Below are 13,727 nucleotides of genomic sequence, written 5' to 3'. Positions count from 1 at the left end.
ATGCACTACTACTCTCTATAGGTGACACTGGTAGGTTTAGACATACGCAAGGGTCCGATCTCTCATTTTGTGACTAATGCTCATTATACTTAGGTTGTAAGTTGTTTCCTTAACACCAGCATTCAGAATACAGTTCCGATATTCCAGCTTGAATACTGTTTTCCCAAATTACTCTTTCAAGTCCATTAGATTGACACATTTTGGCTACTGTCTTGTTACAAATAGGTTTATTAGCTATCGATGTGTGCTACTCATTGAGTACAAACATTTGGCAACATGAACAAGATAAACATCATTGATACATTTTTTCTTTCTCTCTCGGGATATCAGCCTGCAGTGCAACGAAATTGAGCTAAATGCCTGAGGACGGCCCCACACAGGGCTTTGGGAGACGTCTGGCAGCTTCTGCAATAAAACACACAACAGTACGTTACCATGCCTGCCCTAATAGCGTGATAGAGACCGGTTTTCTTGAAGTGCTATACTAATCCTATGCCTGACACTATCACGATGTTCGGGAGCCTCAGCTTTTGGTGTTAAGCGTGTGCTTTATTTGTGCAGATATGGTAAGTGAGCCGTTAAATCGGCCCGCTAGCCAGATACACAGCCACCTTGACCGTGCATACGACTTATGAGACTCCTCGTTGGCAGACCCCCAATCGCGTGGTCAGTGTTTGATGGCAGGATAGATGTACGCACCGGCAGAATGTGCGCACCGGCAGAATCAACCGGTATTATTACTTTTACGCTCCGTAGTGTATCGTGCTACACTTATCGGCCTTCCGGGTAACGGCTGAAATAGCAAGCGAGTATAATGCAGTAGCTACCATACCCCATACGTCTATACCCGTACCTGATACTGGTGGCGACATTTATACCTATTGCTCATGCTTCGTGAACACTGCAGGTTTGACTCAATCTAACGACGGAGGCTCCCTCCGTGTCTTTTAATTTTTTAATTTGTGTCTCACCTATATTATGTTTAAAGCTTGATGTTTGGCATCACAAATGACTTATGCACAGGGTCTGGTTTTGTGGGTCCCTCTCACCAATAATGTGGATGCTCTGCACTTACCTGGCGAATCCGACCAGTGGATGACGTTATCCCCACGAGCCCACCACTCCCACGTTTCCTCACTTACCTGTTTTATCTGCATATTTGGCGCCCTTTTGCTACTACTAATGTGTATAAATACCTGTATGTTTTTTGGTGCACCTTCACTTCCTGAGGACGGCTCAAGTGTCCGAGCCGAAACGTTGAATAAAAGATATTTTCTCTTTTTTACCTAAGTCCTGTGTGTGCGGACCTTTTTTGAAAATTGCATACTATTGTTGTTTGGTTCCAGCACCGAGGCATCCATTTTGTGCTCTGAGTGCACCGACTCCATGCTGTTTATATATATATATATATATATATATATATATATATACCTGTATATATATATATATACCTGTATATATATATATATATATATATATATATATATATATATATATATATATATATATATATATATATATATATATATATATATATATATACACACACACACACACACACACACACACAAAGAACAAGCATTTCGGTTTCAGCCTCTTATCCCGTGCTGATCTCTTCCGCATTGGCTCAGAAAACAGTGCACTTATCCTACATAATTTATTAGACCAGTTTTCTGGAACATCGTGACATCCAGAATAGCTTGCAATCCTAGAGCAAGTACATTGAAAAGAACAGACGCAAGCGGGGAATACAACTTTAGAATCCCCCAAAACCCAAAGCTTGTAAAACATAAGTGCATGTTCTATTAGGGCAGAAATCAGTAAGGTTGATGCAGCTTCCTGCTTGTTACTGAAGGCAGTTGGTGAAGCCTTTTGAAAAGTAAGCTCAGCCCGCACATAAAGGAAGAGCAGAGCAGATGCAATCACGGATGTGGCTGCAGAACAGCTTTGATACACTGCACTCTGCACTGTACCAAGCCAATGTACGCAGCCATGAACCCTGAGGAACAGACCGTCACTTGGCTGATCTCTCTGGGGGTGTTAAGCTCTCCCAAGAAAAACATACGTAATGCTGCTGACTTCTTGAAATGTTCACTGAAGGACGGGGTGGTGCTCTGCAAACTGATATACCGCCTCCTCCCAGGGTCTGTATTTAAGGTAAGCCATTTCCGCAATATAGGAATTTATTTGCCCGTTGTGAGTGTGCCAAAAATCCAGATTTAGCTACGTTTTGTGCATGAAATTCTTTATCCAAACACTATTCATGGAGTAAAGGAAGATTGTCTGCAATTGTAGAGTCTGCTGTGTAGTGCGTGGATTTCCCCTGGTACTCAGGTCACCTCCTGCACTCCGAACACATTAGGCAGGTTAATTGGCCGCTCATAAAATTGGCCGTAGTGTGTTTGACTTTGGCCGTAGTGTGTTTGACAGATACCTAAAGGTGGCCATATACGGGCCGATAAAAGCTGCCGACAGACCGAGTCGGCAGTTTATTGGCCTGTGTATGGGGCCCCCCGACGGGCTTCCCTGATCAAGATCTGGCCGACTCTCGATCGGATGGGACTAAAAATCCCATTGGATCGCGGCCGCATCTGTTCGTTGATGCGGTCCCGCGATCCGACCGCCCGTTACTATTCGTTAGGATCCCTAGGGCCCAACGATCGGATCAGCCCGATATTGCCCACCTCAAGGTGGGCATATCGGGGAGAGATCAGCTCGTTTGGCGACATCGCCAAACGAGCGGATCTCTCCGTGTATGGCCACCTTAAGACTATAAGCTCCACTGGAGCAGGGACTGATGTGAATGATGTATGATCTCTGTAAAGTGCTGCAAATATATATAAATACTAAATAAATAAATGCAGAGGCCACTATTAAGACAAGAGCATTGTGTTAGTTTAGCTCCTCAGGTATCTAATGATCGAGTACTTAAATCTTTGATATCTTCCCGGTGTTATGTTGCACTCAATGCTTTAGCATTTTTTCAGTCTTTTTTGCAAAGCAGTATACGAACGTGGCATTAACTTTCTGGCTTTCTGTACTGCTCTGGCAGAGGCTTGTAGATTATGTCGTTCGTGAAAGAGGAAGCACTAATATATGGCTGCACGTTGTTTAATAACTGGTCCACTTTAGTTCCTCTTGTGCTTTTGTAGTGAGAGCTCTGTTTGTCATGTAAGAATGTTTTGTCACTTCCCCTTAATGCCTGCTCAGCTTAGTCTGACAACTGCTTGATGCATTACACATCTAAACGTCCAGTAAGTTAGGTATAGTATGTTTCCTCTTGCATTTATTTGAACAGTTTTCTCCCTTTAATCAACTAGAACAACTTCTGAGGTACCCGATAATTTTGGGGTATAAGTTTAAAAACAATTATACAGTATAAGGTTGTTTAAACATGTTGCTGTCCAACACAATACTATCTCTGTCTAATAGAGAATACTAGGAGCAGTAATACAGCAACATCGGAAGAACTAAATGTTTGTTAAACATTATATTTTTTCTATTAGAATATATCTATTTTTTCATGTTTAGGAATATTATATGTTACTGCTATATGGTCATGCACATACAGTATGTGGTGATTTACTACACAAACTTTATGGTCTTGTTACAAGACACGACTACTTGGGGTTGCCATTCAGTGTTAAGTTAATTGAAGTTACAGATGTGTAAATAAAAAGTTTCAGGATTACAAACAGTTGTAGCCTGTGGTTGACTTCTAACAGTGCTAATGGTAAAGATCCAGTGTCATTTTGTATATTGATGTTATGTATTACAGTACAAAACAAAGTAGCTTTAGTTGCATGAGCTGATTGTTAGCTTGCTTTTCAAAAGTTCTAAAAGCCTTCTCCGCTCTTTGGAAAATGTGACATGTGCAACTGGAAGCACAATGCACAGCTGCAACACTCAATCAGAGAGGCTGGTTCTCAAATGAACAGAAAATTCATTTAAAGAAAGATTCCAAGGATGAAAATCATGCAGAACAATAAATGCTCTGTAACCCTTGAATGAGGATAAGTGGAATATAATAGGGCAGTGATCATCTGGTATGTACTGCATCCATCATGTTTTGCATCAAAGGCTGAACCAATTCTCAACTGTAATTTGCATATTTAAATCTGGATCATAAAGCCACCTGATTTTAAAGAAGAAGGAAAGGTTTGGTGCACTTGAGGGAGCCAAAGGCTCGGCAACCCCAAGTGATTGTATTGCCTTACCTGAAACCCCCCGGGCCGGTGCTCCTATCAGCAGAAAACTGCACCGACCTGGTTATACCAGTGAGCACCACGGAGCGATCCACTTCCATCTTCTTCAAATTTCACGGGGGAAACGCATGCGCAGTTGAACACAATAGCTGACTTTTTAGTTAAAGTTCGGCTTTTGGTTCTATTGCGAATGCACAGCCGCGCGAAAACAGAGGAAAACGGTGTTAGGCACTTAGGGGTGCCTAACATTTGGCACTCCCAAGTGCACCAAGCCCTTCCTTCTCATTTAAGGGATGAAAGTCATCTTAGCTTAAAACTAAGAATAGAATTTGGTCGAGGACCCCATCAGATCAAAACAAGGTTACAGATTCACTATATGAAAAAAGCTATTCCCAAAGATTGTCCATAAGAACTGGATATCTTATCCAGTTTGACTTCAGTTGAATGTTGGAAAATGATATGAATCCTGATTTGGTTTCCTGTTCTGTTCTGTCCTGACTCCTTCTGGTCACATTCAAACATTCAGCTGTCTATGGAGACAAACTCCAATGTAAAACTTGCCTTTTCAAAGTAAGTATTCAATTTAACACTTCTTTGCAAACTGAACTTTTGCTGATAAACCAAAGTACTCAAACCTATTTGCCAGTAAATGTGAATACTAAAACAAATCTCAGTCAGTATGAAATCCAATTCAATTGTAGGCAATTTCAGCAGATGGATAGAAGCCTTGCTCCTTGTAGTAATCTAGACTAGGAAAGGACAAGAATGTCTACCCAGCGAAACCATTTCCCAGATGTCTTATTTTTCCCCTCCATTTAATGATTGTATAATCCTACATCCTTATTATTAATCCTATATCATCAGAGTGTTCTGGTCTCCAGACCTCACATTTAAAATGCCCATTACCATACATAAAAGTTACTGAATGCTTTACACATTTATGTGTGATTATAACTAGAGGTTCAGTATAAAAGAGGCATAACTATAATATGACTATACATGAAGAGATTTACTTGGGAAAGTTGTACCATTCTGCTCAACCATCAGACTGTCTAAACTAAAAAGTTAATATGTCTCAGCAGGTAAACTGAGCATTGACAAATCCAGAAGTAAGTGCACCTGCGTGCAGCAATTGGCCCTAGTATGTTTAGTCTTTCTCTAACATGTAATGAAAACCTTGAATGATGCATATGGTTTTATGCATAAGCACTAACTGAGACATTGTGGAGAAACTTCAGTGAGCATAACACATGGTCTGAATATATACGATACAACCAGTATTAACAGAATTTTCCGTTCAGGTTAGTCGCATACTCAGTGGTCGCATACTCATGTGTACAGCCACTCACTGTTTGTGCATACACACTATTGAATATGTATCACTACACATATAACAGCATCGGCACAATGAGTGTGTGTCTCATTATGCTTGTACACATTGATGGTGTGTGTATGCATATTGATGCAGTGTTGATGCTGCTTTTGTCCATATTAACACAGTGCATATATTGACTCCATATATGTGCACATAATGCTGCCTTTTAATTAGAAGCTCAACACACCAGCCAGTTCTTTAGTTATGTAGGTTTATCCTCAGTGCTAAGCGGCCATACACGGGCAGAAAAAGCTGCAGATATTGGTCCTTTAGACCAATTCAGCTTCTGACGGGTCTTCCAGATCGATATCTGGCCACGATATCGATTGCGAAGGTTTCATATTTCCACTACGACCCATAGGAGCCCATTGCTCTTTGTTGTAATCCGATAGTTCGGCCCTAGGGCCGAATGTTCAGATTACCCCGATATAGCCCTGCCATTGGTGGGCATATCGGGGAAAGATCCACTCATTTGGCGATATCGTCAGACGAGTGGATCTCTTTGCGTATAGCCAGCTTTACTCCTGTTTCCTGAAACCTTTTTTTTGACCTGGCCTTCTACTGACTTTTCTAATAGCCCCTTCCTGATTGCCCTTACCTTACCTTTGCCTGCTTAGCTGCCTGTGAACCTTGAGGCTGAGGGCATCCGGGCATTGGCTCCCCTGCTCTCAGCCTAGCAGGCATTTCTACTTGTGTGCAGGCACATGAAGTGGAGGTCAGACCGAAAAACTTGAAAGCAGACATTTTTGGGCCAACCTCCACACCTTGTGCCTGCACGCAAGCGGAAGTTGTACATTTCACTGAAGATAAACAGAACATGGGAAGGGAGCAGATCCATTTCTCACAGCCTGCAAAAAAAAAAGTAAGGCTGAGAGCAGTGGAGCCAGCAGTCCTTGTGCCCTGGCCCTTACTTTCTGCTTTGACCCAGATCCATCTGACCGTTCTCTGTTTTTCCTCCTGCCATTGTACTTCAGTCAGACTCATATGCCTTTCTTCACTGTTAGGTCTGCCTGTTCTTCCTCCAGGCTAGATTTGTATCAAAGCACAAGCTGGAGTTTGCCTGAAAATTATTATGGACTAGAACCAATGCTGAGAGATGTATAGACTTACGGAACGCATTTTAGGACATCCTTCAGCGAAATACCTGTCCTGCATGCAATGTCCTATGCCTTCAGAATGGCGCATCGGTTGCTTTTGCCGTCACCCATCGTCCTAATCTACAATCACACCTCCATCTTCTACCCTCCCTTCTCAGCCGTCAGTAATACGAACTCCGTCCTCATCCTTCTGCCCTCAGCCTTCCGCCCTCAGTCCTCAATCCTCCGCCTTCAGTCCTCTTCCTTTTAGTCCTCTTCCTTCCACCCTCTTCCCTCCTCCCTCACTGCTCAGCCATCCCCCCTCAGATCTCTCTTTTCAGCAGACAATCTTATCCATAAGTTTCTAAAGTGGTGAGCGAGGGCGGAAGGAAGAGGACTGAAGGAAGAGGACTGAGGGCGGAAGGCAGATGACTGAGGGAGGAGGATGGAGGGCTGAGGGCAGAAGACTGAGGTCAGAAGTCTGAGGGCAGAAGGGTGAGGGTGGAGTTCGTATTACTGACGGCTGAGAAGGGAGGGTAGACGACGGAGGTGTAACTGCAGATTTGGACGATGAGTGACAGTAAAAGAAACCGATGCACCATTCCGAAGGTATAGGACATCGCATGCAAGACAGGTATTTAGCAGCAGGATGTCCTAAAATGCATTCCGTATAGACTTCATATTCCTCTCTCCACTGTCAGATCTGCCTGTTCTTTCTCCAGACTAGATTTGTATCAAAGCACAAGCTGGAGCTTGCCTGAAACTCATTTTTGGGCTAAAGACAATGCTGAGATATGCCGGCAAATAATGTAGCAAATCTAAGTGATAGCTTACTTGTACAATGATTCTCACATATACAGTATATACTATGTATAGACAGAAATAGCCAGATAAAAATGCAGCGTGTTATCTGCTCCTGATAGATCAAAATGCCGCAAATCTGGTGCAAATATTTAAATCAGATTGTACTGTAGATACATTACTGACAGAAATTCACACAATTCTAACTAGAATTGTTTCATTTTGTAATAATATCAGATTTTTCCATTATTCTTGCAACAAAGATGATTCCTATCCCTTATTTGCTGACACTTTCTATTGCCTCCAGTGATCTGAATGCATATTGTAAAGACAGTACTGTACAGGAGTGTGTTGCATTCTCTGCAGCCTTTGCTAGACTTATTGCATCTGATCATAATTAATAAAAGCTACTGCAGTGTCAGTTTTGGCTTATTTTTCACACATGTTCTGATTTAAAGGGTGGGGGCTCAGTTTTTTTTTTGTTTTTTTTCGTTGCTGCTTTTTGCATTGACTGTGCTGGATTATAGATTTTTTTTTTCTGCTGCAAGCCACTAGGTCTGATCACATGGCCTGGAGCATTCTGTAGCTGTGTCTGTGCATGTGCTTCCAATCACACTGCTGGTTTCCTGAAGCTTGTAATGTAAACCGATCACGTATTGGCAGCTTTGCAGCAACTCCAGAGGTTATTTCTGTGCCGCTTGCAGATTGGTTAGAGATAATTTCCAGCCCAGTTTACATTCTCTTCCTGTCACTGAATGCAGACTGTACAGGGGAGGAGAGGATCTTGTTTAGTTAACTGCTTTCTTTCAGGTCAGTAGCTTTGGGTTTGTGCCCTTATTAACACAATTCTCAAAATAAACTCTTATGCTAACACACAGCATGCTATTTCCTGCCCACCCTCAGCTATTTAACAGCATTGTTTTGTGCTCCTGCAAGCAAGTGTATTCACTACTTTGTGTTCACTGCCCAGCATAGTTTTTTCCTGTACAGGTATGGCAACTCTTATCTCAAATGCGAAGGACCGGAGATTTTCAAGATAAAGGGTCTTTCTGTAATGTGGATCACTTTGTTGTAAGCCAGGTACAAGAGTTATCACTGATATAGATTTATGCTAACAGAGAAAAAGCAAAAAGTAAGGGCAGGGGCACACGGGCAGATTTGGGGAGATTTAGTCGCCTGTCGACTAAACGCTTCTTCTGCAGGGCGCATAAGCGTGACGCGTGACGCGCAGCCGGGCCCCGCCCCCTCCGTATGGCCGCATTTGGCCGGCTTTGTCAGTGGCGCGTGAGCTCCCGGGGGGCCCTGAGGGGGTGCGGGCCCTCTGCTCCCCCGGTAGTTCCGCCACTGGCAGGGCGACAATCTCCCTGAACTGCCTTCCTCCTGCTATAATGAGCGCAGGCGTTTTTTCATTGAAGCAGGCGGAAGACACGGGGAAGCAGTTCGGGGGGATAAGTCGCCCCAAAGAAGAGGCAATTAGTCACCGGGCGACTAAATCTCCCCGAATCTCCAGGTGTGCCCTTACCCTAAGGACCTTTCAGGACTACTACATTGCTTGCCGGCACTATAGTACCTATGTCGTTTGTAAGCAAAGGACTAAACAATTTTTCAGTGTTTACTTTTTGCTTTTTTCTCTGTTAGCATAAATCTATATCCCAAAGGATTAAATAGGCTGCTATTGTAAATAGCAATTTCCAAATTTTCGGCACAATCGTTTTTAAGAAAATATATCCCATTCCAGTGTTTCTAAACTTAACAGGTTTGATTGCAAAAATTTTATCAAATGTTATCAAACGAATTCATTTAAGATTTTTATATACTGTAATTTCCATGAAATAACATTTATTCAGCAGCTCTCCAGTTTGCAATTTCAGTCATCTGGTTGCTAGGGTCTAAATTACCCTTCCAGAGACTGGAATATGAATAGGAGAGAACCTGAATAGAAAGATGAGTAATAAAAAGTAGCAATAGCAATAAATGTGTAGCCTTACAGAGCATTTGCTTTCAGATGGGGTCAGTGACCCCCATTGGAAGTTGGAAAGCGTCAGAGGAAGAAGGCAAATATTCGAAAACTATAAAAAAAAAATAATGAAGACCAATTAAAAAGTTGCTTAGAATTGGCCGGGTTAATTAACCGTCGATATTCGACTGGGAATGAAAACCCTTCGACTTCGAATATCAAAGTCGAAGGATTTTGCGCAAAAAAGTTTGAACGATCGAAGGAATAATCGATTAAATCCTTCGAATCGAACGATTCGAAGGATTTTAATTCAACGATCGAAGGATTATCCTTCGACCAAAAAAACTTAGCCAAGCCTATGGGGACCTTCCCCATAGGCTAACATTGGGTTCGGTAGCTTTTAGGTGGCGAACTAGGGGGGGTCGAAGTTTTTTCTTAAAGAGACAGTACTTCGACTATCGAATGGTCGAATAGTCGAACGATTTTTAGTTCGAATCCTTCGATTCGAAGTCGTAGTCGAAGGTCGAAGTAGCCCATTCGATGGTCGAAGTAGCCCATTCGATGGTCGAAGTAGCCCAAAAAACACTTTGAAATTTGAAGTTTTTTTACTCTGAATCCTTCACTCGAAGTTAATGAATTGGCCCCTTAAAGGTGAACCACCCCTTTAAATGAGAACTAAAGTGGAATGAATAATTCAACTAGAAACACTACATCCTAAGGTCATTTACAACTGCAGGTGCAGTGTACAAAGTGCAATGTAAGTCACCATATTTTTGACCAACAATGCAATGTTTTTTTTCCCATAATATACAGTCCTTCCAGCAAGATTGAGGTAACAAAGGGGAGATGCATCTGAGCTGAAAATGCATGATTTCTATCACTCAGTGGCTATAAATGACACGTTAGCATGATTCTTTGGGTGCAGGTATAGCGCCTGTGTTGCCGCAGGCCGTTGTGGGAGCCCAAAGTGTCAGTATTCACACTTGCTCACAATTTGCAACTGGGACAGACAACATATACTGACGTTCAAGGAGTGTCTTTGGATGCAGATATCTTTAATGAATGCCATTGATTTGCACATTGATTGCATCATTCTTTAAGTGGCCTTAAATGAGCCTGTGTTTTAGCATCTCATACCAGCCTACAGCTAGCACATCCCTTTAGCAGATAAGATCTGTACCTTCTAAATGCCCCCAGTAGCTCCTCTTCTTCTTTGTTGCTTATTCACAGCACATGCTCTTCTTTTGAGATTAAAATGAATGATACCAAGTGGATTAGTAATTCAATTCAGAAAGAAAAAGGAGTTGATAAAATTATTTATCTAATAATATGTAGTAATATACTTTAAAGATATGTCATAAAGTACTAACATAAATGGCACATAAGTGACAAAAGAACACTTTGGGGCAGATTTATCAAAAGTCGAAGTGAAAATTTCGAATTGAAAAAAATCGAATTTCGAGCAAATTTTTGGGTATTTCGAGCGAATTTTTGGGTATTTCGAGTAGGGAATAATCCAAATTCGATTTGAAAAAAATTAGAAAATTCGAATTTTGAAATTTATCATGTACTGTCTTAAAAAATTCGACTTCGACCATTCTAAAACCTGCCAAATTTCTGTTTTAGCCTATGGGGGACCTCTAGAACCCATTTGTTAAAACAAATGTTACTTCGATTTGAATGATTCAAATACGGCCTATTCACACGTTTCAAATTCGATTGAAAACGGACCTATTCGATCGAAAAATAGACCTATGCGGCCAAAAAACTTTCATTTAATTTTTGGTTGGTCTTTTTGAATTCGAATTTCAAAGTTTTTCAAATTTGAAAATTCGACCCTTGATTAATCTGCCCCTTTAAGGCCACCACTGTGGTGCTTTCTAGCAGCTATGTAGTATGCAGTGCAGTTTTGGACTCCAGTCCTTAAGAGGGATATAAATGAGCTGGAGAGAGTGCAGAGATGTGCAACTGGTTAGAGGGATGGAAGACTTAAATTATGAGGGTAGGCTGTCAAGGTTGGGGTTGTTTTCTCTGGGAAAAAGGCACATGCGACGGGACATGATTACACTTTACAAGTACATTAGAGGACATTATAGACAAATAGCAGGGGACCTTTTTACCCATAAAGTGGATCACCGTACCAGAGGCCACACCTTTAGACTAGAAGAAAAGAATTTGAAGCAACGTAGGAGGTTCTTCACAGTCAGGAGGTGAGGTTGTGGAATGCACTGCTGGGTGATGTTGTGATGGCTGATTCTGTTAATGCTTTAAAGGAGAAGGCTTACTGTACTTGGGGTGCCAAATGTTAGGCACCCCCATGTGATTGTAGTTACTTACCTGAAACCCCGAGCCGGTGCTCCTATCAGCAGAAATCTACACGAGCCCGGGGTTATATCAGTGAGCAGCACAGATTGATCTTCTTCCTCCTTCTTCGCATGGCTGTGCATGCGCAGTAGAAAGAAAAGCCGAACGTTAACCAAAAAGTCAGCTATTTCGTTCAACTGCGCATGCGTTTGCCCCAGGAAATTTTAAGACAGTATCATATAGAGGCACAGTGAGAACATACAGACAGAGAATGATTATAAATAGCATGCAAAGATAATGTTGTGACAGATAGATAGCTAGTTAGCATTTTTATTGACCTTACTTTGTTATCATATGCTGTTTATGGAAACTGTTCGGTCTTGGTTGAGACAGATGCAGATTTCTTCCAATATCAGTAATTTGTCAACCAGCAGTTGTCACAGAGGCAACTTACACAGACAGTATTTTTTTTTTACAAATTAAGAACATCATAATGTACTGGCTTGAGGAATTCAATTTGGAGAAACTGTTTGTTTTAACCTTTGCATATTTGACATTTTAGTTTTGCCTAGAACCCAAAAGTGAAGAGGACTGTATTGAAAACATCAAGCAGTTTCTGAAGGCATGTACAGCACTGGGGGTAGAGGTGAGCTTTCCCAATGAATAATGCACTTACTGTTTACGTTTTCATTTAAACATCATACACTTGGGGGGTTATTTATCAAGGTCCGAATATCTGAACCTCGAATAATTTGTGGTTTTCGGAGGGAAAAGAAAAACTACAGATTTTTCGAGATTTATTAAAGTCTTATGGTCTAAAAATTTAGAATCCGAAACCCCGGCATCTAAAAGTCCTCGAGGACCTGTAAAAGTCAATGGGGAAGGTCCCAGTGTCTGCGCTGATGTCCGTACCGATATCCAATGAGTTTGTGGTTTCTGCTCAAAAAACTAAGTTTTTTCCGTAGAGTTATTTGCGCAGAAACCTCATACAATTTGGAGTTTTCGGGGAAAGCTCCGAAGTTTGCCCGACCCTATTTTTTCGGGCTGTTTTTTTCATAAATAAGGTCCATTCAGGTAATTGGAGTTGCTTGGATTTCTAACTAGAAATACTCGGGTAAAAACGGACCTTGATAAATAACCCCCTTGCTGTTTGCAGCAAATACAATGTACTATATGCAGCAGTTAATGAAATTAAGCAGTGACAAATCTTTAGACTTATGGACAGTCTTTATGTGTATTTCAAAGAGATTAAATTGGGGCGAGACTGGACTTCCAAGAATGTTTATCATTGTGCTGGTCACCTGGGGTTTTCCAGATAAGGGATATTCTTGTCATTTTGGGCCTTCATACTTAATACTGTAAAAAAACATTTTATCATTAAATAAATCCAATAGCATTGCTTTCCCTCAAATAAGAATTAATTATATCTCAGCTGGGACCACATAAAGGGTATTGCTTAATTAGTACAGAGGGGAAAAAAATGAAATCAATGTTAAAAATTTTAATTATTTGATTAATTAAAATTGGGTCTATGGAAGATGATATTCCCATAATTCTGAGATTTCTGGATTATGGGTTTCCAGATAACGTATGCCATACTTGTATTTGTATGGATCTCTTATACTTTACTGTATCATGTGTATGACAAAAAATGCAGAAACAAAATCTGGTAAGGAAGAAATAACTTGACAAGGGTATTGTTTAGGGTGTGGTGTTTTATAGTGAAACGAAGAAGAGATGCCAGATTACAACCAGACGCATTCTTGCAGGCTCGGCCCTTGAAGATTTGCCATTGTGGTATTAGTCTTTGAAATAAAAAATATTTAAAGATAAATTAACTATGTTTTGTACTTTGAATTTTAGAAGAAACTGTTCTTTCTTTCCACACAGCTATTTGATCCATTCGATCTCTACACTGGGGAGAATTTCTCTAAAGTCCTGAGTACTCTGTCTGCTGTTAACAGAGCAACTGAAAGTAAGGAGTGACGATAATATTCATTTCATGGCAG

At 41.1% G+C, this 13,727-nt stretch overlaps 1 protein-coding gene across 4 annotated transcripts in view; it reads left to right on the top strand.

The window, feature by feature from the left end:
- The first annotated feature begins 1,577 nt into the window (after positions 1-1,577).
- arhgef6.S (Rac/Cdc42 guanine nucleotide exchange factor 6 S homeolog) overlaps positions 1,578-13,727 on the top strand; it is a 59,962-nt gene continuing 47,812 nt past the window's right edge. For 2 of the 4 annotated variants that reach the window (XM_041575141.1, XM_041575140.1), the window contains exons 1-3: positions 1,578-2,157; positions 12,281-12,364; positions 13,609-13,693. In XM_041575141.1, coding sequence (XP_041431075.1) covers positions 1,981-2,157; positions 12,281-12,364; positions 13,609-13,693 — 346 coding nt within the window. In that variant the 5' untranslated portion in view covers positions 1,578-1,980. The remainder of the gene's footprint in view (positions 2,158-12,280; positions 12,365-13,608; positions 13,694-13,727) is intronic. The other 2 variants (XM_018233134.2, XM_018233133.2) reach the window with 1 other exon arrangement.

Source organism: Xenopus laevis, chromosome 8S, assembly GCF_017654675.1.
Source record: "Xenopus laevis strain J_2021 chromosome 8S, Xenopus_laevis_v10.1, whole genome shotgun sequence".
NCBI lineage: Eukaryota > Metazoa > Chordata > Amphibia > Anura > Pipidae > Xenopus > Xenopus laevis.
Note: the sequence above shows the minus strand (reverse complement) of the source record. Positions and strands in the feature narration are given on the sequence as shown.